Genomic DNA, 23,788 nt, shown 5'->3' with positions numbered 1-23,788 from the left:
GATGTGATTTCAAGGGAATCAATCCCATCTCTATTAACCAAAATGTCTTTTCAGAAACATATTTTGGTACCAATAGGTGTCTTGAGCATGAGTCTCAAACAGCTCTTTGCAAGTCATCTATCCTCGTTAAAATAATAATAATAATAATAATATAGAGATAAAAATATTAGACTAAATACGTCGATCCAATGCGATTGGGTTTGATCGATTTTGAATTCCTAAAGTTTAACAAGAACCGATGTTTTTGTCCTAAATCATGCATCGTCTTATCTCTCGTCCTCCATTGATAAAAAAAAATATAATCAATATAATTTGATAAAAATTTGAATTGGATTATCAAAAAATTAAAATTATTAAGAAAGACTCGATATATTTATAAATCTTAATAAGCTTACGCGAGCCGGTTTTAGACCTATAAGCTTTTAGAACAAGTAAATGTATGTGTCATCGATGTTACATATATTCTTAACATTGGGATAAGATAAGAAAAACTGATCACCATGACAAAGAAAATAAATCAGAATTAGATGAAGGGAAAGTATTTGGATCTAATGAACATCCAAACTACAAATCTTCTGTGCTTTTGCCATCATCACATTTCTGATGACAAGATTTCAGAAAGATGCCAGCTTCCGTGTCACCTAAATGGCAGAAAGAGGGAGCAGTACATGTCAGGTTTGGCTGTTCTTCAAGTCTTTACTTGTATGATAGATCTCAAGGTCTTGGTGCTTGGATCATTCTAAAACAGTGCAATGCCAAGTTGAGTGCACCAATGGAAGTTGGATGTTTATAAGCTGCTTCTTCATCCCTAAATTTTACTTTAGGCATAATAAAAAAAATTGGATCATCACCATTTTAATCTTATAAAAGATCATAATATTTGCAACTCTTTATTTTATCATCATAAAGATGAAAGAAAAGAGAACTCTATTATATTCATTGCTCTCTAATCTCCTTAATGTTGTCTAGGATCTATGATCAGATTTTGATACCTATGCTTTTAAGCATCACATAATTGTGATGCCACTTTGAACACAAACCACAAACAACACAACCATGTCATATTAGGGTTCTTTAATTTGTTACAGACTGGGGTACCTTGCAGATCTGACAAATCACCTCTTCTATTGCCTAGATTTGTCATTCCACCAAGCTCATCATGTTCTTGGCACACTACTCGAGTCAAGTGGATGTGGTTCTGCACTATTCTCCCTGGTATATTTTTGGTGCATCTTTTGGAATGTATCTCTTTGGTGCTTCAGGCATCTCTTTTTCCATCTTCCACCTGCCAATCACCTGCATAAGGGTAAACCCTAAGCTAAGAAATGCAAATGGTCCTCTTCTTCCTCGTGGAATCATTCTACCTGCTGCAGCTTTAAGATGGCGTGCATGTGGTGCAGGCATCTGCCGATTGTGCTTTGTGGAGCCAACCCTGCAGTTGGCAGCACTGTTGCGAACTGCTGGTACAATTTTCCATTTTCTTACTTCTCCTAGCTTAATTTACTGTTAATGCTCATCGAATCTCTACATTTAGAAGTTTCTTATTGATAATGATGAACATCTGCACGATATGTTGATTAGAGTTGAAGGTGTTGATATAAATGAGGTGGAGACAATGGAGGTTTGGGTAAAGAATGCAGCAGACTCTGGAAATGCAACTTTTCCAAGCTTATATAATGTTGTTCATCGATACAGTACACTTGCAAGCTAAAATTAAGAATATAATAAGGGTAGCTCAAGAATTAACTTTAACATCATCAGTAACACAATGATTTCTCAGACACTAGAAAACAATTCAAGCAAGGGGAGGATCTCTTTGGTCAGACCTTAAGCAACCAGAATGATCCAACACCACAGCATTGTATCTTGTAACAATTTAATGCAGTTATGATTGATTTCTCAGCTTCCAACAACATGATATGTTCATGATCAGGATCAATAATACATGATGAGTTTTTGCTGCATCGAGGACAGCACAGAAACAATAGAACTCTGCCCCTTTTTTTTTCCAGAAAAGCTAAATGGTCATGGGCAGAGTGACCTCGAGAGCCATCTGCGGCCATCAGTACCAAGAGGAAGAAGGAACAACAACCATGACAGCAACAGCACGCAGTCCCGTGAATGATTTCCCACACAACAAAGTTGGTGCCAGTGGACAACCAAGCCAGAGAAGAGAGACACCAGGAAAGGACTGAGACATTGATCTTTCAGCAGTTTGTGCTTTCTCTGTTCTGTGATCGCCATGGCATCTTCATCCTAGTTAGGTGTTACAGACAAGGAAATGACGCTTCGCTTTATATCCTTGCAGTAGACATGTAAGCCACTCACCCAACATGAAGAATTCGATGTGGAGAAGGGTTGACAAGCAGAGAAGACATGTCACCAAGCTGGGCCATGAACGGGGTAGCAGATCACTGATTCAACATAAAAAATCTGTCAAAAACAAGTACTGACAAAGTACTATAATAGATGTAGCATGAAAGGGACTCATAATAATAGGAAGCTCGAACAAAACAAGCAAATGAACAGTGATATAACATCACTTGGAACATCAAAGTATTCATGTACCACTACTGCCAATTTGGAATGTAGCTTAACAGTATGACATGAATCTCTCAGCTATTGAAGTATAGACCGATGCTCCGATGTAGAAGATGAAAAAAAAAGATACATGAAGCTTTTTTTTAGCATGCTTGATATAGGAAAGAAGATAAAAATTGCAAGCAACTGAAAAGATTTCTTGCAGAAAACATGTTCTTACTTCACACAGTCAACCTAAATCATCACCGAGTCTTCTACTTGGCCCTCGCAAGATGACTGAGTGGGTACAACATACTATGTGAAAACTGCAAGATGTTCATGCAACCCTATGATCATGCTCAAGTTCTTGTAACATTCTAGCTGTACTGTTCATTTCTGGGTTTATGGAGCTTGTTCTTTATAAACACTTCTCTTCTTATAAACTTGAATTGAGACACACTGGATTGTTTCAAGTTTACCATAATTCCAGTGCTAGCCGATGCCACTGTAGCTGCCAAAATCCCAGACTGGCAAGATGTTACACCACTCCTAGGACTTTTGTGAGGTTTGATGATCCTGTAGCTTCCCTCTTGGTTTGCGGCTCCTTACTCAGTATGCAGCATTAGAGCCTGAAATAAGAAAACAATAGATCAGGGGCCAGCTATACATTCAACAAAAATATCATGTCCAAGTGACAAGAAACGGTACTGTTATTGTGACACTACTTGTACATGAGGACAAAGATGTACATCTGCATCAATCTCATCACACCTTGCCACTAGCAGTAGGTATGGTCAGGAAAGTGGTCAAGTAAAATGAAGTTTCACGTTTATCACAGGGATAAAAAGATGAATATTTCTTTCTAGAACTTCAATAATTTATAGCACATCTTTATGGTGATATGGCCTCATATATAAGAATCACTCATCCCTGCTGGTGAAACAAGTAATCTTCTAATGCAAGTATATGTATATAACAAAGATAACTATATCCCATAGTATTAATGCAAAACCACATCACTTAAGTGTATGGAGAGCTTGAGAGAAACTTAAGCACTCTGTAGCACCAATTCACCCTTCATTTTGATGTACTCAAGAGCATGATGAATATGCTGTCAAGTTAGATAATCCATTAAATAACTCATCTGCAAACTGCATTAGTTCATTCTACATCTACTTCTTGTTTTAATGCTGCAATATTTAGAAGCCTACCAATCGAGAGACAAATGTGTAAATAACAATTTACTGACAATTGAACAAACCACATTTCAATATTCTCAATGATGAAAATTTACCAAACCCAAATCGAAGATGCTATTGGAAAGCCACAAGCTTCAGGTTCAGTTTATGTACAAAAACCAGATTGAACAGGCTGATCCAGTCGATTTTTTGATGAACTTGTGAACCAGCCAAATGAAGTAAACCACTCTGTCTTTGTCACCCATGCACAATTGACTAAATTGTTACTGAGGGGATTTCATTCCTTCTCTGGTAATACCAAGGGAAAAATTGTTGCTACACAGTCTTCTCATCTTTGAGCCCAAACATTCTCCCTCTCCATTGTCGCTGCCTTCTCTCCATCTCTCACCATAGACCTCCATGTCCTGCTGCCTCACATGTTGCCACCCTATATCCCTCTCTAGCCACTGCCATCTCTCACTCTTTTGTTGTCTCTCACTGTACATGAGAAGGAAGAAGGGGAAATAAGAGGGAGGAAGATAGGGGTTGGCCTGGTTGCTTGGGCTGAGGTGAGAATAGCTGACATTTACTACATCTCCTCGTGTATTTACGTGCCTCTGTCATCATATCCGGCCAGTAAGATCCCGCAGACAAGGCTTTACGGGCCAATAAACCGAAATAGTTTCCACAAATCCCTTCATGTCTTTATGAGAGTATTGCACGGCCCTCATCTGGGCTCATGCATTTAAGATATCGCTCCGCGATGATAGAAAACAAAAGAGGAAGGAAAAATCTGCTGGTGAAGCAGAGATGAAAGGAAAAGAAACAGAAAAGAACGAAAAGAAAAAGGAGGAAAAAAAGAGAGAAATTTATTACATAAATATTATTTTTATTAGCACTTCAATCAATTGACCCATGTCTGACCAATAACCCACTAACCTGAGGGTAAATGATCAGTGCAGTTCTAATATCTGCGGTTATGAGTTATTTTGAGACTCAACTCTATTAAAATTGCCCATTCTTTTTAGTGGTTATTCTAATGACAACTAGGTGTTTGTGACTGCAAACTACATCCTTCCCTCATTTCCAAACTTCCTTTCATGTAAAAAGTCGCAGTAGCTTAATGGAAGTTTCATGAATCTAGATCTGATTTTTTTAATCTGCTAAGGAAACAGGTTTGTTCATACCTGTTTGACTGCAACGCAAAAGTCAAAAATGCATTCACACTAAATAATATACCAAAAGTTGTCATACTAAACAGCAGATTGGTGAAGTCCACAACGAATAAAAAGGTGTAAAAGCACATTGAAATGGAAGAAAAGCAAGCTCTGCTCATAATTATAATGGCTTAAGTAGACAGATGAAGGCACACCCTACAAATGTTACGCGAGGTTTTCATGGTGACCAACTATATGCACATAACTCTTGCTGACATGAAAAAAACAGTTATTATATGACAAAAAGACTAACTCAATTCCAAGTCAAAATAACAAGCTATGAATGCATAAATTGAAATCTCTTCAACATAGGAGCAAAATGTGATTGAAGTTGAACTTATGAAAGCCAGAATAATGAGAAACATTAGCAACAATGATGACATGTAACCGCAGATCCCAAATGTTTAGGGTCAACAACAGTTAATTCTCTCCCGCCATTGAGCTCTATTAGTGCAATATCATTAGCCAAACTAAGAGCCAGAAAAATCTCTTAGTATCAAACTATATTGTCACAAACATCGGCAGAAACAGAAAATTAGTGCAGTCTTCAAATGATACTTGCAAATTTCCTTGTTGCTTATAGCAGACACTGAACGAGATCATGCTTAAGATACATCCAATATGTTCAATGACTAATCTGCCTAGCAATATCAACCACTATTACCCCTGGTTGTAGCATAGAGAACCAAAGCATTAATTAACAATACCTATAAATGCAGTTGACACTTGAAACTTTCTTAAGGATGTCTGCCCACAGAATTTACAGTATTTATTAATGACGCTAGCCAATGTTAATTTGTGGACTGTGAATCTTAATATGATGAATGCTTAGTAAATTATCATAGAAGTCCAGCATAATAGCTCATTTGATAAACAGACAAGTAAACTCTCCCCAGGTGTATTAGATAAAGAAGAACATCACATTATAAAGGAAAGATCTATTTCCATAACTAAAGTCCCCTTCACCCAAATCACAAAGGATGTGTCCTACTGTGGTGTCAACTTTCAAGGCTTTAAATGTCAATATTTCCTAATATAACTATCTTTTGTCAAGAAATCAGATAACAACCTTTTTAAAGTACCGCAGAATAATATTCACATTATGATTATGTTGCAAAACAAGGTAAGATAAGAATCATGGAGAGAGAGGGACAGGGGGAGGGGGAGGAGGGAATGTCAGAATTGTGATCCAAAGATACTCATACAAGCAGTGTTGTTGCAGAAAGGCAAGCAATGCATGAATTATTGGGAGGAATATAAACCATATCCGGACCACTAAATTCAGGAGAAATGAACATTTTCACAGAAAAAAATAAAATTTAATCATGGCATCCTTCTACAACAAACTTTTAGACGATCCCTAATCGATGTAGAACCCAGTATTTAATTCTATAAATTCATAATTCCTTCTGGAATACTTTTAAAAGATGCATTAAACTTAAGTAAATAAGACGACGGTTAAGAAGTTCTGCATTTTTCACTGCATAGAAGAAGCAACAAAAATATGTCAGTATAAACTCACAAATTCACCATCAACACCACCACCAGAACAGGGAACCCTGTAGAAAGCAAAAAGATATAAAGCAACAGTTTCAGTGACCCGTAAACAAGCTAACCTTGGACCATCTTCTGCAGTGCCTCTATGGCAAGAAAATCTGTCATGAGAAATACCTGGGGCACTAATCATGATCTTCCAAACAATCCTCTTGTCTGGTCTATACAGCCCTCGTTGCAATGTTCTTGTCATCCAAACACCAGCAACCCCAAACACGAACAAATTATTGTCATAATCAAAGCACACAATACTATCAAGGTAAGTCAAAATCCACCTTTCAATATACCTTATCCGTGACGAATGACAATCTCGGCGGAGGGAGTCCACCTTGCGGCGCGGCCTTCGTCAACCTCCGGGATAGTCAAAGCTGTCCATAACCTCAGCTTCTTCCCCGTCATCTCCCCACTATTCCAATCCCCTAAAGAACAGACACACAAGTTCCTAATCGATAAATCTGACGAGGCTAGGTTAGACGAAGTTGGGATGGTGGTGGGGGCAACGGAAGCGGGCGACATTTTTAGGAGGGGATCGATCGGAGAGAGGCGACATTTTTAGCCTTAATTTTCACCATTAAAATCTGAGATTTTGCAGAGTAATTCACTAAATTCTTACCATTAAACCAATCGGTCAATTCATCAGTTCTTCCACCAACACAAACCCAAAGTCGCAGAATAAATGAGGAAATATTATGTGACAATCAAACCCTAAAAATCATTTTCATTTCAACTCTCCTATTTCACATTACAGATGAATGATACAAACATCAAGTTGTCTTCCCGTAAATGACATTACGTACTTCCCCGTCAATCTTCGAATCACTACGCGACTGCACTCCACCTGATCACATGCCACGATATGTCTTGATTACGTTGCTATATGATATGATCACATCGTACGTTACTGTAGCTTAAATTATGGGCGTCAAATCTTCCACAGTGGTAGTAAATGGAATATCGCATATATATATATATATATGTGTACTTAAATAGATATATTATGAAATGATGACCTATTATTGTTCTATTAGTTTGTGAGTATTTATGTGAAATTGACGGGAGTAATTATTAGAGTCAATGGAACAGCCGTCACAATGTCACTGGATATAGACATGAGTGAAGGGGTCCTCTAATCTGACCGTCCACTTCCTAGATCATTTGGTTCCAGGAAATCGCACCGTTGATTTATATTATGAACGATCGTGATTCGACTAATTAATTGCTTTGTTGCTCTCAGTGGAAGCATTGGTTTATGTTATCTGGTTCTTCTGTTCCGGCTTCCCGAGAAGCGGCGACTGAGGCTGAGAGACTGGGGTGAGGGAGAGAGAGCAATATTATACGATTAGCAGGAAGAGGAGGCGGAGGAGATCCGATCTGACGCGGGGCAGTTGTTCCGTCACGTCACGTGATTCCGGCTATTAAAATTGGGGATTTCTTCTGCTTTTTTATTGAGAAGAGCGGTCCAAAGGTTCGTTGCCTCATTTTGATTCTTTTCTTTGGTTTGAGTCCTTCATCGGCTCGGAAGCTTCGAAAGAGCTTTTGCTTGGGGCTGCTGCTTGATCTTCTGTTGGAAAAAAGGAGGTTTTTGTCGTTGGAGTTCTTGTGATTTGGGACTGATTTGCGAGGAAGAAGATGGACAAGTACGAGATGGTGAAAGATCTGGGGTCGGGGAACTTTGGGGTTGCGAGATTGCTGCGGAACAAGGAGACAAAGGAGCTCGTAGCTATCAAGTACATCCCCAGAGGCCAAAAGGTTCGATCTTTTTCCTCTTTTTGCTGTATTTCGATCCAATTGCGTTCGATTGCAGCGTAATTTTGTTGTTTCTGTTTGGTTACTTTTTGCTGTGTATGTAGATCGATGAGAATGTGGCGAGAGAGATTATTAACCACCGGTCGCTTCGCCATCCCAATATTATTCGATTCAAAGAGGCAAGAAAGACTCTTGTCGCCGCTTTCCTTTTAGGTTCCCGAAAGAACATGTTTTTCCTCGGATGAGAGCTAAGAGCACTTGTCTTGCTTCGTTACATATAGGTTGTTCTAACACCGACGCATCTTGGCATCGTCATGGAGTACGCCGCCGGCGGAGAACTCTTCGACCGGATCTGCACCGCCGGAAGATTTAGCGAGGACGAGGTTAATCTCGCACATTTAAACAAAAAATCCCCTTTCGTTTCCGTTAATATAATATTTGTCTGAATTCAAATCATCACTTCTCCAGGCCAGATATTTCTTCCAGCAGCTCATCTGCGGCGTCAGCTACTGCCACTACATGGTAAAATTCCCCTCTTGCTTGCCCCCAAAATACTAAAAATCCAATCTTTAATTCCTAACAAGCATTCCTATCTCCAAATTCTTAACCCACATGATTGCAGCAAATCTGTCACCGAGATCTGAAGCTGGAAAACACCCTGTTGGACGGGAGCCCTGCGCCTCGCCTCAAGATCTGCGATTTCGGTTACTCCAAGGTCAGTCATCCCGCGATGCTCGCCTCCAATCAATTCCAAGAAATTTTTAGCTCAAAATCTCCAAAACAACTACTAATTCTTTTATTATTTCCTTTCTTTATTGTGTCGGTGTGAGCAGTCATCTTTACTTCACTCGCGGCCCAAATCCACCGTGGGAACGCCGGCATATATCGCCCCCGAAGTGCTCTCCCGACGGGAGTACGACGGCAAGGTCAGTTCCGTAATCTCCGGTTCCCTCTCCGTATCCACTCTGCGAGCCGGAAGCGCGGGTGCGTGCAATGACTCGCTACGTCCTGAGCACGTGCACAGCTTCTGTCCTGCGTGGCTGGCACGTGTTAATATAAGCCGATCCTATGAGGCCACGTATGCTTTAAACATGCGGCTACGATTTCTTATAGAACCCATTGGGCAATTTGTGGGACCATCTTTTTAATCATTGCGCTTATAAGGGATGTTGTGTTGTTTCCGAGCGACGACAATGTTGGTGGGTGCGTCCTTGTCACTGCTTTCGGTGGGCGCTGCCACCGAGCAAGCAAAGTTGGACTGCTTTGAGGTTGATGACAAGAGGATTCGTTTTCCCGCGTCGCTTTCACCTATGTCGCTTGCGTTGGTGGAATTCCCCGTATTCATGCTTGTGATGCTCCTATATATATATATATATATATATATATATATATATATATATATATATATATATATATATATATATATCAGTTCCTTTTCTTTTTGCACCATTCCTTTTGGCACGTCTTTTTCTATTTTCGATGCAACAGACACTTCAATTGTCGATAGCTTCTCATTTCAATAATGTTATCCTGAATAGGGTGTTTGAGAGGTTGATGTTTGCCTTGATCATCTGGGGATATTAGTGGAAGGGAGAGAGAGAGAGAGAGGGGGGGAGAGATTTGGCCATAAAAGGAAAACGAGGACAGTTTGGGAAAATTCAGTTTTCTTTTCAATGTTTGTCTACTTTCTGACCTTGATGAGATCTGAACCATCTATTTTGTGATGCTTAAACTCTGAACACCTGAATTAGATATAATCTTGATGTGTTTTTTAACCCTCAAGTGTATTGGTGGACCAATGAGTAGTACCAGGGACAATTATTAGCTTGCTCTGTGCAATCAAAGTGCTATATCCATGGACAGTATCTTGTCACACTCTCTGAGTAATGAATTTTTGTATCATATTAAGCACAGTTTTTCTCATGAGAATGGATTATTGTGGTTGGTTTTTTAATGAGTTATACAATTTGATGCTTGGAAATTAACATTGGATTTTTCTTATATAACTTACTCTGATACTGAGGAGTTATGCAATTCAATTAGCTATATTGGACAAAAAGACAATTTATGTTGTAATCTTCAGTTGCATGCCTTGAGGGTATTTCCAATATTGACTAGACTGCACTTACTCATTAATATGTTCTTTTTTTCAGATTAAACTTTCATCCTAATTGATATCTTGGTTAAAAATAATGAAATAACTTCATGGTCTTCTCTTTCTTATTTCTGTATCTTGGTTGAAATAACATGGCATATTATGACTTTCCTAGATAAATACTATATCATTTTTTGCTGAATGCATTGCAGTCATGTATCTGTTCTTATCTGGTCATTTGACATGCGCATAACTATCATACATAGAATTGTCAAGGTGATTTATTTAATGTTGCAGACGGCTGATGTGTGGTCATGTGGGGTAACATTGTATGTGATGCTGGTGGGAGCCTACCCTTTTGAGGATCCAGCTGACCCCAAGAACTTTAGGAAGACTATTGGGGTAAAAGCCTCTTGTATGCCATAACCTATCGAGTCACCCATCTCTCTTACTACTCTATCGCATGACAACCTCCTTTGTCTTCCTCAAGTAGGAAGCAGGAAATCATCTTTGTTTATTATTTAGATTTTATCACTTAAGTATCTTGTTTGAATTGCAGAGAATAGTGTCAGTACAGTACAAGATACCCGAATATGTTCATATTTCTCAAGATTGCAGGCAACTCATATCAAGGATCTTCGTTGCTAACCCAGCAAGGGTAATTTCTTTACACCTGAACTTGCGTAAACTGAAAACCTTCTCAGAATTGCATATGCATATCTAACAACAGCATATAATATTGCTGGACGTTTTAAAAGATAAAAAGAAAATTTAATGTTTGTATTATAGTTATTTTGGTTGTTGACTTTGCTTATCTGCAGAGGATTACTATAAGGGAAATAAGGAACCACCCCTGGTTCTTGAAGAACTTGCCTAGGGAGCTAACTGAAGCACAACAAGCGCAGTACTATAAGAGAGATACCCCTACCTACTCCCTGCAGAGTGTTGAGGAGATAATGAGGATTGTGGGTGAAGCACGCACTCCTCCACCGTCGACAACACCAGTGGCAGGCTTTGGTTGGACCGAAGAGGAGGACGAGGAGGAAGGCAAGCAAGACAAACAGGAGAACGATGAGGCCGAGGAGGAAGAAGAAGAAGATGAGTACGATAAGAGAGTCAAGGAAGTCCGTGCTAGTGGGGAATTTCCGTTAGTTGATTAAATAAGTTCAGAGCCAAAACATTGAAAACTAGAAAATGAGAAAGACTGCATTCTTCCATGTATTGATAATTATGGACCTCTGTAGAATTCTTTTTCTGTGCTTCAATTCTGTGCATGCTGTGTATCTTTTCTTGGACTGCCGGTGTGCGTAGCAAAAGTGTCAGATATCTTACAAGTAGTTAAAGAGGGTTTACAACCAAGTAGTTTCTGATTGTTAGAGTGAAACATTGGTCTACTTTGTAGTTCCTTTCTTTCTTCTCTAGTTGAAACTTAAGAAGCCTTGATGGACTCACTTTGCTTACTCTTGCATTTTACAATTAGGAAAACATATTTTGTAAATTGAGATGAAGACAGCGTTGATTAGTGATGTGGAGTGGATAATGAATCTTAACATTGTCTTTTGCCTGCCACTATGATTGAATTGGATGTCTCTTCTGAAAGAAAAAATATTTATCTCATCCATTTGAGTTTCTTCTTTGCGGCAAATTTGCATAACACCCTGAAATTTATTAAGTTAAAGTTTTTCATTTTAAATATTTCAACAGTTCTAAAATCTTAAATTGTTTTTATTTGGCAGCCTTACATTTCATAAAAATAACAGGAGACAATTTGGACCTGAGAATCACAAATGATGAACTCTTCAGTAGTGAGTTTAAAAACATGCAAACAAAGCTGGCTTGCTCTTCATCACATGATTGCATGCAAATAAAACCTCAGATTAAGTACTTGAAAGAAAGAGAATCCAAGAAATGCAAATGATAACTCTTTCTGCAAAAAGCTTACTCAAGACATCATCAACAAAATGTTCATAGATGATCCTTGAAAGGAGTTTCTAAATCCATAAGACATGGAAACAAATCTTTTCAAGAAATCCCTCATAAAGTTCATCATCACATGATTGCATGACTTCTCACGACTCATTCTGTTTGCTCTCATCATAACATCTAGTTCTACAATCTTTCCAAAAACTGCAGTTCCTTCAGATGCCTCTTATTAATAGCTTTGCATTAGTGTTCTTCTGTCCCGAGGGCATCGGCCAAATTAAAGTTTATGTTGTTCCTCATGGTCCTCCTTCCCACTCCTCCATTGCCTTTTCTCATCATCGCTGCAAATTCACTGTAATCTATTTGCCCATCCTGCATATACAAAACAGACTGAAAATAATCAGCTTATAGAATTAAGAAAAAGTCAATTACAGTTCCAAGAAAAAAATAAAAAAATAAATAAGAAAAGAAGAAAAAGATAACACCCACGTTGTCTTGATCAACTTCTTTAATCATCTCATCAAGGCGAACATCATCAAGACCAAATTCTCTACAAGCTTGTGAAAGTTCATCAATAGTTATGTAACCACTTCCATCTTTATCAAAGTATGAAAATGCTGATGCTAAATTTTCTTCTCGCTCTAACTTATTCATGTGCACTGTTGCTGCAAGAAATTCACCATAATCAATTGTTCCATTTTTGTCAACATCAGCCTGCAGCCATTTCAAGCAATCTAAATTAGAGATCCAGTGCAAATATAATCCAAAGTAATGAACAAGAAGAGTTGCTTGAGAATATTTAATGATGCAGAATAATTTAGTAGAATGCACCCGATGTCGGTCATCCATACCGCATCCATAAGCGTTTGAATTTCAGATTCCATCAGTTCAGACCCCACTTTTCTCAAGCCATCTTTCAGTTCATCGAATGTTATGGTCCCGCTGTTGTCTGTATCAATCATTTTGAACAACTCTTTTAGACCACCAATCTCTTCCTCTGAGAGGCTTTCAGCAATAACCTGCAAAATAAAGAAGAGCATGCTCTTACAAACATGCAATTTTCAGGGGAGCACATATGAGGTGTGCATTTTCAACCATGATGACAAAGGTTCATTCTGCTCTCATGATTTGTGTTTGATTATTTGGACTCTCGCAGCATATACTAGAATATCAAGACTGCATGATATAAGATGTAATGCATCATTCACTATCAAAGTTCCAGGGTTCCTAGTCTTGCCATGCAAAACAGCATAACATCTTTCTTGTGTAGTATAGAAGACATGCCACCTATATTATATCCATAAAGCACAATTTGGTGAAACTTCAGTGATTAAATGCATTTCCACCAGAAACATAGAAAGGGAAGAAGAAAGATTTAAGCTTGTCGAATTCAAAACAACTAAAAGGATGAAATGAAAAAAAAGAGAAGATTTTCTAGCTTTCACAGTAAAACTCAACTGATTAAATGCATTTCCACCACAACACATATAAGAGAAGACTTGAGCTTGTAGCATGGAAATTTCCAAACAGGATGTTTGAGAAATTTTAATTTTCTAAGGCTGATACTTTGATTTGCCAACCATCACCACAACTCTGTGATCAAAACATCTCATCATGGTGCGCAAAGTATTATGCCATATAAGTAAACCAATTCATTCACAAATCATATAAGTAAATTTTGCTACCCATGGTTGGAAACTATGAATTATACACCATACTGTTAATTATACATCTAAGTATGAGTTACCACCATTATTCACTTAATTAGATTTCAGTTAATTACTTATTGGTTTTTGCAACTGACCTAAGTGAATGTCTCATGCCATGACATACAACAAAGTGGCATACCTTGTCCCTGCACCCATAACATAACCAAGAATCTCCCACTTCTAAGTAGCATAACATATAGGTCGTGATAAGTTCAGTCAAAACTTCTAATTAGTTGAGAAATTTAACGCAGGAAAAAAAAATGGCAAAGAAATGGAATTGATCAAAATATCAGATTCTTTATTTGGATGAGGTATAAAAACAGGACTTGAGTTTAATCTGGACTCTGGAGTATGCTCAAATGCCAAGATGAAAAATCTCACATCTACCGATCATTGTAAAAGAAGATTACCCGTAAAGCCATCTTCTTGAGCTTGTTCATTGCAGAGAATTGCTTAAGACGTGATAGCACTGCAGAGTCCAGGGGTCTATCAGGTGCAACATTGTCATCAAGAATCCATGGGTGACCTGGTAGAGAAAACCTCATGTCAATAGAGAATCTGAACTTGTTTCAGAGAACTTTGATTTCTGAAAGCAAAGGTCTTGACCAATATGCTTACAGAGAACTTGATGTGCTGTATATCTCTTCCTTGGATCTCTACAAAGCATATTTCGTATCAGATCCTTAGCACTATCAGAAATGCCAGGCCATGGTTGAGACTCAAAATCTAGACGACCTTGTAGGATCCGTCTGAAGATCCCTGCTTCAGTTTCTGAGAGAGAGTGAGAGAGAAGTACGACAGCAAAATCACATACCACAAATAATAATAAGAAAAAAAAAGCAGACTCAGTGATCCGTTATTAGCTTGCAAAACTAAAAAATTAACAGCAATATACCTGCCCAGAAAGGTGGCACGCCACTTAACAAAATATACAAGATGACTCCGGCACTCCATACATCAGATTCTGGTCCATAAAGTTTACACAATATCTCAGGTGCCACATAATATGGACTTCCAACTACCTCAGATAATGTTTCACCTGCAAAGTTCAAGTATGATGGCTTCCAATTAACAATAGAGGTACCAAAGTTTCCTATAAACTCTAGAGTTGGACTCATTTTGTGACATCAAGTTTTTCTCTCCAAAACAACAGTTGTACAACCTACTAAACCAAAATTGTACCTTTTCGGCGAATTTATGTAAATTCTATCGTTCTCCGAAAAAACTCATGCAAGATATGAAGGGTATTATTCTTCGCAAAATCATAGTGCAATCAGAAGTATTCTGTGTGTGTCTTTCTTCTGGTATGTACTTGAGTCTTAGACAATTTATTTGCAAGAAAAAACCAGCAAAAAAGTGGATAATGGATCTCTAATGAATTGTAGAATCAACTGAAATAAATGGTAAGTCAAAATCATGACATTAGTATAATCTGAATAGAATTTGCCCGTAAGATTACATATACTTTGATCTCCACTTTGATTTCTACCCTTCATAGATGTTCAAAATTCAAATAATTATGTATTCTTTCACCAATTAATACTTGTTCCTGTACCTAATTAAATAATAAAAGAATAGAAAACCTACTGCCGAACCCCCTTCCATAGCCCAAAAGGATATCATCTCTTACCCTTATCAATCCTCTTCAGCTTTACCATGAACTATCTCATCGAACAGAAATTTCTTAATTCATCATATAGATATTCTTGGAACATACAAGATCTGAAACCTCTTTCTTGTAACTAGCATATCAGGCTCTTAATCACTTCATTTGTATCATACATCCGTGCAGTTAAGCTCTGTTATACTATTATTTTCTGAATCCAGTCCAGGAATCTTGGTTTGTGTTAAAAGATGATAAGTGTTCACTCCATAATGATGGATGCAGAAGAAATGTGAAACATAAGAAAGTTATGGTGTTCCTTAAGACTAAATGAACAAAGAAAAGGTCAAAACATGTGAATCTTGCTGATAGTAATTATCAAAATACCTACCAAGAAAGCATGAAAACAAAATTGAACTATATGATGCATCACAAAAATATTAGAGATAGCCAACATGATCATGGATGATATATAATGATAACCATACAAGTCCTACAATTTGGCATGTACAAAGAACTTCAAAAAGAAAAAAAAATTAATGAAAAAAATAATGTAAAATGGACCGGTAAAACAACAATAATGCAGAAATAAACCTGCAATCACCTGAACCTTTCATTTTATGAAATATCATCAAGGGCATATAACAACATATGCTTTTTAAGAATTCCAAACCAATAAGCCTGTAGCGTTTGAGAAACAAGAAAAAAAATACCTAACAAGATTCCACTACTGAATGAGCAACATGAACAATATGAGTACCACAATCTTAACAAGACTAAAAAAGGAGCTTACTATCTAGAGCCACTTTCTTACTATTCACAACCCCCTAAAAAATTAATAAAATAATATTTTATTATTTGCAACCCCTCTAATTTCATTTTTACTCTCACATTTTTCTTTTTTTTCTTTCCCCACAGCCCTTGTTTATGGGCTCTATTGTCACCGGTTCTCCCCACCACTTGTGTGCCCTATTAAACCGTTTGTAAGGCTCAAAACAATGATATCTTTTGGACTATTATAGAATATACATTATCCTGAAAGGGTTGACTCGTTGCAACAAATGTCAAAAACTATTTCTCACTTTCTCTTTAATCTTCAGTTTGTCTCATTTCATCATCTCTTTTTTTTTTGTCATTTTATTGGAATTAAATTATAAATTGAGAACATATATATCTATTTACAAAGGGATAACTTAAGAATATTCAAAGTTCTTAAACGAGGCTATAAAAAAATGATTGTAAATAGTAATCTACTTAAAGAAAGAAATATTAGGTAAAGAGCGAAAAGATTTTATTGAAATTAAGGTATAAATTAAGAGCATATTTAGAAAGGAATAACTTGAAGAATATTCAAAGTTCTCAATGGGTTGTAAATAATAAAAAATGTTTGCAAATAGTAATCTACTTAAAAGAAAGATTTCTTTAATGTACATAAACAAGGTTAAAGAAGAAAAACCCTTTCTCTTCTCAGTAATGGGGCTATCAAGAAGAACCTGGCTTATAGAAGACAGAGAGTCCAAAATCCGTCGCTTTGAGCGCGGCGTCCTCATCGGCGCTGGCGAACAAGAAGTTCTCCGGCTTGAGATCCCGATGCATTACGCCGAGCGAGTGGCATGCTTCCACGACTCCGACGATGGTCTTGATTAGCTGCGCCGCCTTCCTCTCGCTGTAGTGCCCCTTCTGGATGATCCTGTCGAAGAGCTCCCCGCCCGCGCACAGCTCCATCACCAGGTGCACGAACAGCGCGTCCTCGAAGGTCCCCCTGATCCTGACGACATTGGGGTGCTCCGAGAGGTGGTGCATGATCTGGATCTCGCGCCACACGTCCTCGTAGTCATCGCGGCAGAAGAGCTTGACCTTGGGGATGGACTTGCACGCGTACTCCTTCCCGTCGTTCTTGTCGACGCAGAGGTACGTGGTGCCGAACTCCCCCTGCCCGAGCTTCTTCCCAATGCTGTAATGGTCCCGCAGGTTTGGGGTCTTGTGAGGGAGGACCGACGAGTGCCTGGAGGGGCGATGGGGAGGACGGTTGATCGAGGACTTGCTCATGGGTGCTAAATGGCGCAAAGACGAGATCTTGGGCTCTGAAATCGAACAAGATCGGACTTTTATGGGCACGTCACAACAAAGATTGCATCTTTTCGATCTTCTCGACGTGTTCTTCGGATTGTGAGCTCCTCCGTTGATAGAAGAGGGAAAGGACAAATGGAGGGAGTCGAGGAAGGAGGGAAGTCAAGGAAAGAAGAACAGGAATGAGGTCATCATTCCTGCACAGACCATTAAAGGGTCGTCTTTCCTTTTGCTTCAGTCGAGAGGGGAATTCGACGGGGATCGATCTTTCTTCGTATCATTTTCCTTTTCCTCTTACCTTTTTTTTTTGTTGGCTCAAACCATCAGCCAAAAAGATGGAGCAAAACGAATCAACAACTCGTTGGGTGTCTTCTCCAAGTTCTTCAACATCAAGGATGATGATATCTCAGCTGCGGCACACAGATCCCACGCACAACAGCCCAAAATACATGCATCAATGTACGGGTGGGCGGATGAATGCTTTGACGTATTCATCTCCTCCATGCAACCAAATATATCATTGGAGTCTTCGTCGTTATGTTTGAAATGTCAATTAGCCTAATTTTCTCGTATCGATTGAATTCATGCTCTTATCGAGCACACCATTGCCTTCTTTTCCCCTTTAATACATACATATAGGCTTTCTTTGAGGATATTATTTTCAAAAATATTTATATTATGTTTTATATCTTACATAATGAAATTTATAACAATTAACATAAATGAATGAAAGAAAAAAAAACCATTTTTTATGTACTTTTTTATTTGTCAAAGATAATAAATGTTAGGGATCATCAGATTTTGCATATGCATAATCATTTTTGAGATTTTGTTTTGACTTGGTAACATATTTTAGATTTATAATATTTCAAATATTTTTATAGTAGTAATCTCAGGCCTTGTTTATTTTAAATATATTTTTTCAGGTTTAACAATTTTTCATCAATTTCATGAAATCAAATTTAAATATATAAAATATAAATTATTTTTATTTTCTATGATATAAGATAGAAAGAAATTGATGAAAAAATTGTTATTAGTATGTACTTACCATCTTGCAATGTGTTAATGTTTTATTATGTTTCTGATTGTTAATTAGTAAAAATGCAAGTAATTGTTCGAAGATATTTTTATGCTTACATAATTACATCATATTAATGTATCCCCAAAATAATCTTTTACTGCTCCGCCCGATACCCTAACTGTACCTGATTGGTGATTGGAGATAGTGGACCCCACTCGTCGCATCAGACAAGTATCAAAGGAATACCCTAATGGCACGCGTTCTCTCTCTCTCTCTCTCTCTCGGCGGCAACGGAAGCGGTGGTGCGACGGAGGGAGCGGCGTCATGGTAAGCATAATCTCCTCCTCCTGGTGTCCTCTTCCTCTTCTATCTCTCAGACGACGCGGGATGATGTGGAGGACCTGTCCCGTGCTCAATCGACCCGCGTCGACGCCTTTACAACCAGTAGCGGCGAGGAAAAGGATAAAAATTTAGCAGCCCCATCTCTTCACCTCATTCGGTGTCGGGATCAGTTGATGTTTGAATCTGGGGCGTAAGGAACCAACTACATGGAAAGAAAAAGTAAGAGAGGGAAACGGGAGAAAATAGTGAGGGTTATAGCTAAACAGTGAGAAGATTATTAGATGCGCGCACATGAAATTATGCATGATCTTTAGATAGTTATGAATCTTATTAATGGGCAGGGGAGAAAGCAAAAGATTACGCTTTTCTTGGTAATCTTTTCTTGGGTTTTCTGATTCAGATATATGCTTTTACTATGTATGATATCGTTTGCTTTGATTCAATGATTGAGACTCAACCATCTTTTAGAATGGTCGGGTAGAATGTGCCTAAATCTTAGACTTAATTACAGTATCGATTTTGTGAATTGTCTCGGTGGAAGAACTAGTTATTGGTAGGAAGCACTAGTATGTTGCAAATCATTGCGCTGCATGATTCCAACCTGAGGGCACTCAATCATCATCACGTAGTTTAAGGAATTTCTTCTACCATGGAATCATATATTGTTGTATAGCCATGAATATTAATAGAGAATTAAATGGTTCCCCTTTTGTATTTAACAATTTGTTTTTTATTTGGGGAAATCATGCTTATATTACTTCAATATTTTAAAAGACTACGATTTATGGGGCTTTTTCTTCATCTGCTAAGAAATTTGATCTTTATAGATCCTTTCTAGTGTATTTTAATGAATTATTTATTCTTCGACAATGCAGGCTGCAAGAATACTTGCTAACTTGCTTGTTATGGGTTCTGGGATATTAGGAAGGGCTGTTTTACAAGCATATCGTAAAGCACTTGAAAGTAAGTTTGCTGAGATATATGATTTATCAAATTATAGATGTTGATTTGCAATGCTAAATTTCTTCTAGTTTCGAGAAAAAATTTGTAGATTCTGTCATGTTCTCATTTTCTGTTTGAATTTTAGATGGTTCTACTCCATTCAAAAAACAAGTATCTGAGTCATTAGTTATAAAGTTACAATTGTTATAATCACTTAGTACCTGAAAGTCACAATCAATGGATGACAAAACATGTGAATTCCATACATAACAAGTGCAGAGGATTTTGAAGTTCTGAAAGACATGATGTTGAGTTCAGCACCAGTAGGACTGGTGCCTTATCTATTTGTATCAGCTCTAAAGAGAAAATTTTAAGATTTTTTTTCAGGCATGAAATGTTCATTGATCGCAATCATGGTTTTCAGTACTGGGTCCAATATCAGTTTCACTAAACTATTCATCTAGTATGGTACCGGCATCGGTCTGTACACTGATATCTGTTGTCTGGTAAAATAATTAAAAATAATGAATTGTATATAGATTATGCTTGAACCATGATTGTTGTTTACCAACTTAGATCAATAAACGACTAATTGGTTGTACTTGGGGAAGGTTTCTAATCTTGGAATTTTAAGATTTCTGGTGATTGTTCTCTGTCATTCAGTGTTTAAGAGCAATAAGCCACTAATTGGTTATAAAGGTTTTGAAACTTGGAAGCATCAGCATGTCTGGTGATTTTTCTTCTCTTATGAAGACAATTTTTGAAGCACTTTACTCCTTTCCTACCAAGATTTTATACTATGTTAAAGATATATGATCTTGTTCATCATATTGAACAGTCTGTTTAAACAAAAAGGCTTCAGTGATGAAAATAATAAAAGGAAAAATATTATTTATTTAAATGGAAATGTTGTTTGACCCTCACGATACAATTGACCTAGAGTTACATTTTCCTAGAAATCGTTGTTATGTGAAATTTGTAATTATTTAAATTCTAGATATTTATAGTCTAGCTACTCATTTGATCCAATCTTTCACTTAGGTGGAATATGTTTTTGAAATATTTAGACGTTTTTTTAGTTAAAGTAACTTGAAGCTGAGGACCTGCTTTAGTTGATCCATTTATAAAATACCAATCTTGTCAAGTACTATAAATAGTTAGATTCTACTATTATTGGTTAATTTTTTGCTTCTACATATTGTGCTTTTGTATTTGCATTGTCTTTCATTTTACCAAAAGTTCTTCATTTACCCATGAAGAATTTTGGTGAAGTTTTAAAATTATATGTTGCAAGTTTAATAGAAAGTCCTTCAAGCTTGGGCTAGTTTTCGTTGGCATTCTGGATTCAGTCATAGATATTTAACCCTTCAACTTGAGAAATGTTTGAAATCGAATTAGAAAATGAAAAATAAATCATGTGTTCCTTTTTAAATAATTCTTTTTCATTTTTTCTTGGGTAAGAATCCTTGTCTCGTGTTCACTCCAAAAAATTGCAATTATTGTGTATGGCCTTGTAAACATGATAAACTTCATTAATTTGCATCAGACAGTCAACTGTTCTTCAGTCCCAACTATCAGGTAACTTGCCTTTTTTACTTTTTAACCTTCTTTTTTTTCTTTCTTACTATTATTAGCTCTCTTGCCCCTTTTGTTGCCTAAACTACATGATTAAGGCTTGAGATCAGCCAACTTGAGCATGAACCAGGAAGCTTAAGAATAAAGAGGAGCATTGAACGAGCACCCAAGCAATTATGGTGCAGAAGGATGTGGATGGAGGGTGGAGGGTGGAGGGGTGAGGATGGGTATGAAGATAGGGATGAATTTTAATTTTGGGTATCAGAGATCTAATGTATGCCAACTTATGATTTAGTTATGACTTACTAGATAGCTATGGGCATGTCTATGTTATCTTGAGTTTGACATTTACATATGATATTGACTTTGTAAATATGAACCACTTAATGATAATACATATGCAATTGCCCTATTAAAAGAATGTGTTCTATGAATGAGACCTGATGCTTGTGCTTATAGACTATTGTAACAATAAATGACCATCTCTAGAATTTATTTTGGTAAAAGATTTTCAAAGTCTTAAGTTTGATGTGGTAAGTTTCAAATTGCCTAAGATTCGAGAGTTTCTTGTGCTGCACTAAATTCAGTTACTGTAAAATTTCTTCAGATTAAAGTGAGATCATTTTTCTACATTGAAAGACTAGCCAATTTTCTTTTCTGAGAATTGGTACCTATTGTGCTTGATGTTGTTGTCTTGTAATCAAAATTATTTTATAAATTTACAACACAAACCTATGGTTTTCTGATTTGTCAGCAGTTGATTATATACCCATATGGTTCTTTTTTATGGATATCTTAAAGCGGGCATACTGCATCCATAGTAGTTTTAAGGATCACTGCTCATTCCCACCTACCCCCTCCTCTCTCCTTCATTTTCACTTTTTCATTCTTCTCCTCGTAATTATGGCATAGTTTATTGACTTTGATTTTTTTTTTCATTCACAGATATGTCCTTCCTTGCTACTGGCATATAAGAGCACATATATGAATAACTCTTAACTTATTTCTTGAATTGTTTTCTGCAGATGCAAATAAAACCGGTGTTGCAAATGAAACTATACAGAATATACGGAGAGCTAGTAAGGCTATGACCGAACAAGAAGCTAGGCAGATATTGGGAATCAATGAACAGTCAACTTGGGAGGAGATCCTGAAGGTTCAGTATCCTAGTTTCTGCATTTTATGATTGTTATCATGGGAGGTTATGCTGTTACTTTTACGCATAGCATATGTTCTCTCCGTAATGATGGCATAAAGCTTTCTAATTTATTCTTAGGGTACTTGTAGCAAATTATATGTGAATAATTTTTCTTATTTAACACAAATAACATTGTTTGTTACCGATAATTCACTCAGAAAATTAACCTTTGTAGTCTACCTACTCCAACTCAATTATACATAGTTGATCCAAGAAAAAGTTCTGTTGTTGATGTAGATAGTTGTTCTTTTATGGTCCCGAGCTTTTCTAAATTTTTTATAAAAATATTTATATTTGTCGAGTCTGAATTTTCATTATTCTGACTACACAGAAGTACGATGTCTTATTTGAGAGAAATGCTAAACATGGAAGCTTCTATCTCCAGTCAAAGGTTCACAGGGCTAAAGAGTGTCTGGAAGCAGTCTACCAAGGGAAGGGGTGAATGATATGTGGAAGTCTGCAAACTTATTCACAGCTATAAATGCTTTCTGTAGCAATATTGCATGCGTTAAGCAAACTAAATGCCTATGCGTCTCTTTCGACACAAATTTGCCTTGGAGGTTACCTTGCACTTGGAATGCTGTGTTTTTTCACTGAACACTTCTAGCTGATCCAAATGCTTGTTTTAGGACACCTCTCTTCTCTGTCCTAGATCGTGCTGTTTCAATGCTAAGCATCTGCTTGTTTTCCTGAAGAGTAAATGTTTCTCAGTTATTTCTTCTTGGCCAAAGTATTATGTTATTTTGTATCATCATTGTGGTTACCATTGAGATGTTTGTTGTGCCTCAATAAGATATGTTGTGTACTTATGCATCAGACTGTATAATGATTTATATTTTTTTCATGTTATTGAATAATACAATAAGAAATCAAAATGAATAGGCTGATATTGAGCTATAAAAATGTCGATATTATCGATCCGTAGTCAAAACCTTTGGGTGCTTATTTGATGCGTAGTGGCAGTCACATGTTGATGATATCTACCTTAACTGCTAATAAACATGTTAGGATGTTTCATGTATAGAATTTGCATCAGGCATAGATCTAATCAATTATTGGATTATTGATCATTGGTTGATTAGTAGATTTAAC

General features: G+C 37.2%; 3 protein-coding genes and 1 long non-coding RNA gene across 7 annotated transcripts; 2 read left to right on the top strand and 2 right to left on the bottom strand.

Annotated features, from left to right (window-relative positions):
* Window positions 1–1,880: 1,880 nt before the first annotated feature.
* Window positions 1,881–7,289, bottom strand: LOC103989079 (uncharacterized). Of its 2 annotated transcripts, XR_001978529.2 has the most exons (6): window positions 7,083–7,289; window positions 6,757–6,888; window positions 6,587–6,654; window positions 6,438–6,474; window positions 3,000–3,149; window positions 1,881–2,414 (listed from the first exon to the last, which is right to left on the bottom strand). It is a non-coding gene; the product is annotated as an uncharacterized LOC103989079 (long non-coding RNA). The 2 variants fall into 2 exon arrangements; XR_010497048.1 differs by lacking the exon at window positions 7,083–7,289 and having other exon boundaries at window positions 6,757–7,036.
* A 433-nt stretch (window positions 7,290–7,722) lies between these two features.
* LOC135641082 (serine/threonine-protein kinase SAPK7) lies at window positions 7,723–11,605 on the top strand. Of its 2 annotated transcripts, none has more exons than XM_065156115.1 (10): window positions 7,723–7,934; window positions 8,099–8,218; window positions 8,320–8,394; window positions 8,497–8,598; window positions 8,684–8,737; window positions 8,838–8,930; window positions 9,049–9,141; window positions 10,608–10,712; window positions 10,870–10,968; window positions 11,132–11,605. In XM_065156115.1, the coding sequence occupies exons 2-10, from the start codon at window positions 8,099–8,101 to the stop codon at window positions 11,468–11,470; spliced, it is 1,080 nt and encodes a 359-aa protein (XP_065012187.1). In that variant the 5' UTR covers window positions 7,723–7,934; the 3' UTR covers window positions 11,471–11,605. The 2 variants fall into 2 exon arrangements, with proteins under 2 accessions (XP_065012187.1, XP_065012188.1); XM_065156116.1 differs by having other exon boundaries at window positions 8,096–8,218.
* A 655-nt stretch (window positions 11,606–12,260) lies between these two features.
* LOC103989077 (calcium-dependent protein kinase 24-like) lies at window positions 12,261–18,497 on the bottom strand. Of its 2 annotated transcripts, none has more exons than XM_009407828.3 (7): window positions 17,039–18,497; window positions 14,838–14,981; window positions 14,561–14,701; window positions 14,353–14,468; window positions 13,085–13,252; window positions 12,723–12,947; window positions 12,261–12,605 (listed from the first exon to the last, which is right to left on the bottom strand). In XM_009407828.3, exons 1-7 carry the CDS (start codon window positions 17,592–17,594, stop codon window positions 12,477–12,479), a joined length of 1,479 nt encoding a protein of 492 aa, XP_009406103.2. In that variant the 5' UTR covers window positions 17,595–18,497; the 3' UTR covers window positions 12,261–12,476. The 2 variants fall into 2 exon arrangements, with proteins under 2 accessions (XP_009406103.2, XP_009406102.2); XM_009407827.3 differs by having other exon boundaries at window positions 14,561–14,713; window positions 17,039–18,496.
* Window positions 18,498–18,841: 344 nt separating this feature from the next.
* On the top strand, window positions 18,842–23,512 carry LOC135640492 (mitochondrial import inner membrane translocase subunit PAM16 like 2-like). The gene is made up of 4 exons (XM_065154963.1): window positions 18,842–18,966; window positions 19,857–19,944; window positions 22,524–22,654; window positions 23,028–23,512. The coding sequence occupies exons 1-4, from the start codon at window positions 18,964–18,966 to the stop codon at window positions 23,136–23,138; spliced, it is 333 nt and encodes a 110-aa protein (XP_065011035.1). The 5' UTR covers window positions 18,842–18,963; the 3' UTR covers window positions 23,139–23,512.
* The last annotated feature ends 276 nt before the right edge of the window (window positions 23,513–23,788 follow it).

The sequence above is a fragment of the Musa acuminata genome, chromosome BXJ3-6 (genome assembly GCF_036884655.1).
Source record: "Musa acuminata AAA Group cultivar baxijiao chromosome BXJ3-6, Cavendish_Baxijiao_AAA, whole genome shotgun sequence".
NCBI lineage: Eukaryota > Viridiplantae > Streptophyta > Magnoliopsida > Zingiberales > Musaceae > Musa > Musa acuminata.
Note: the sequence above shows the minus strand (reverse complement) of the source record. Positions and strands in the feature narration are given on the sequence as shown.

What these genes read in the sequence shown, in the direction of transcription:
- LOC135641082 (XM_065156115.1), top strand. Translation starts at nt 8,099, where the DNA reads ATGGACAAGTACGAGATGGTGAAAGATCTGGGGTCGGGGAACTTTGGG. An exon ending in ACATCCCCAGAGGCCAAAAG is followed by an intron (nt 8,219 to 8,319) that starts GTTCGATCTTTT and finishes CTGTGTATGTAG; the next exon opens with ATCGATGAGAATGTGGCGAG. An exon ending in GCGATTTCGGTTACTCCAAG is followed by an intron (nt 8,931 to 9,048) that starts GTCAGTCATCCC and finishes CGGTGTGAGCAG; the next exon opens with TCATCTTTACTTCACTCGCG.
- LOC135640492 (XM_065154963.1), top strand. An exon ending in ATATCGTAAAGCACTTGAAA is followed by an intron (nt 19,945 to 22,523) that starts GTAAGTTTGCTG and finishes TGTTTTCTGCAG; the next exon opens with ATGCAAATAAAACCGGTGTT. An exon ending in CTTGGGAGGAGATCCTGAAG is followed by an intron (nt 22,655 to 23,027) that starts GTTCAGTATCCT and finishes CTGACTACACAG; the next exon opens with AAGTACGATGTCTTATTTGA.
- LOC103989077 (XM_009407827.3), bottom strand. Translation starts at nt 17,594, where the DNA reads ATGAGCAAGTCCTCGATCAACCGTCCTCCCCATCGCCCCTCCAGGCAC. An exon ending in CTCTGTCTTCTATAAGCCAG is followed by an intron (nt 14,982 to 17,038) that starts GTTCTTCTTGAT and finishes TGAACTTTGCAG; the next exon opens with GTGAAACATTATCTGAGGTA. An exon ending in TTCAAACGCTTATGGATGCG is followed by an intron (nt 12,948 to 13,084) that starts GTATGGATGACC and finishes AAATGGCTGCAG; the next exon opens with GCTGATGTTGACAAAAATGG.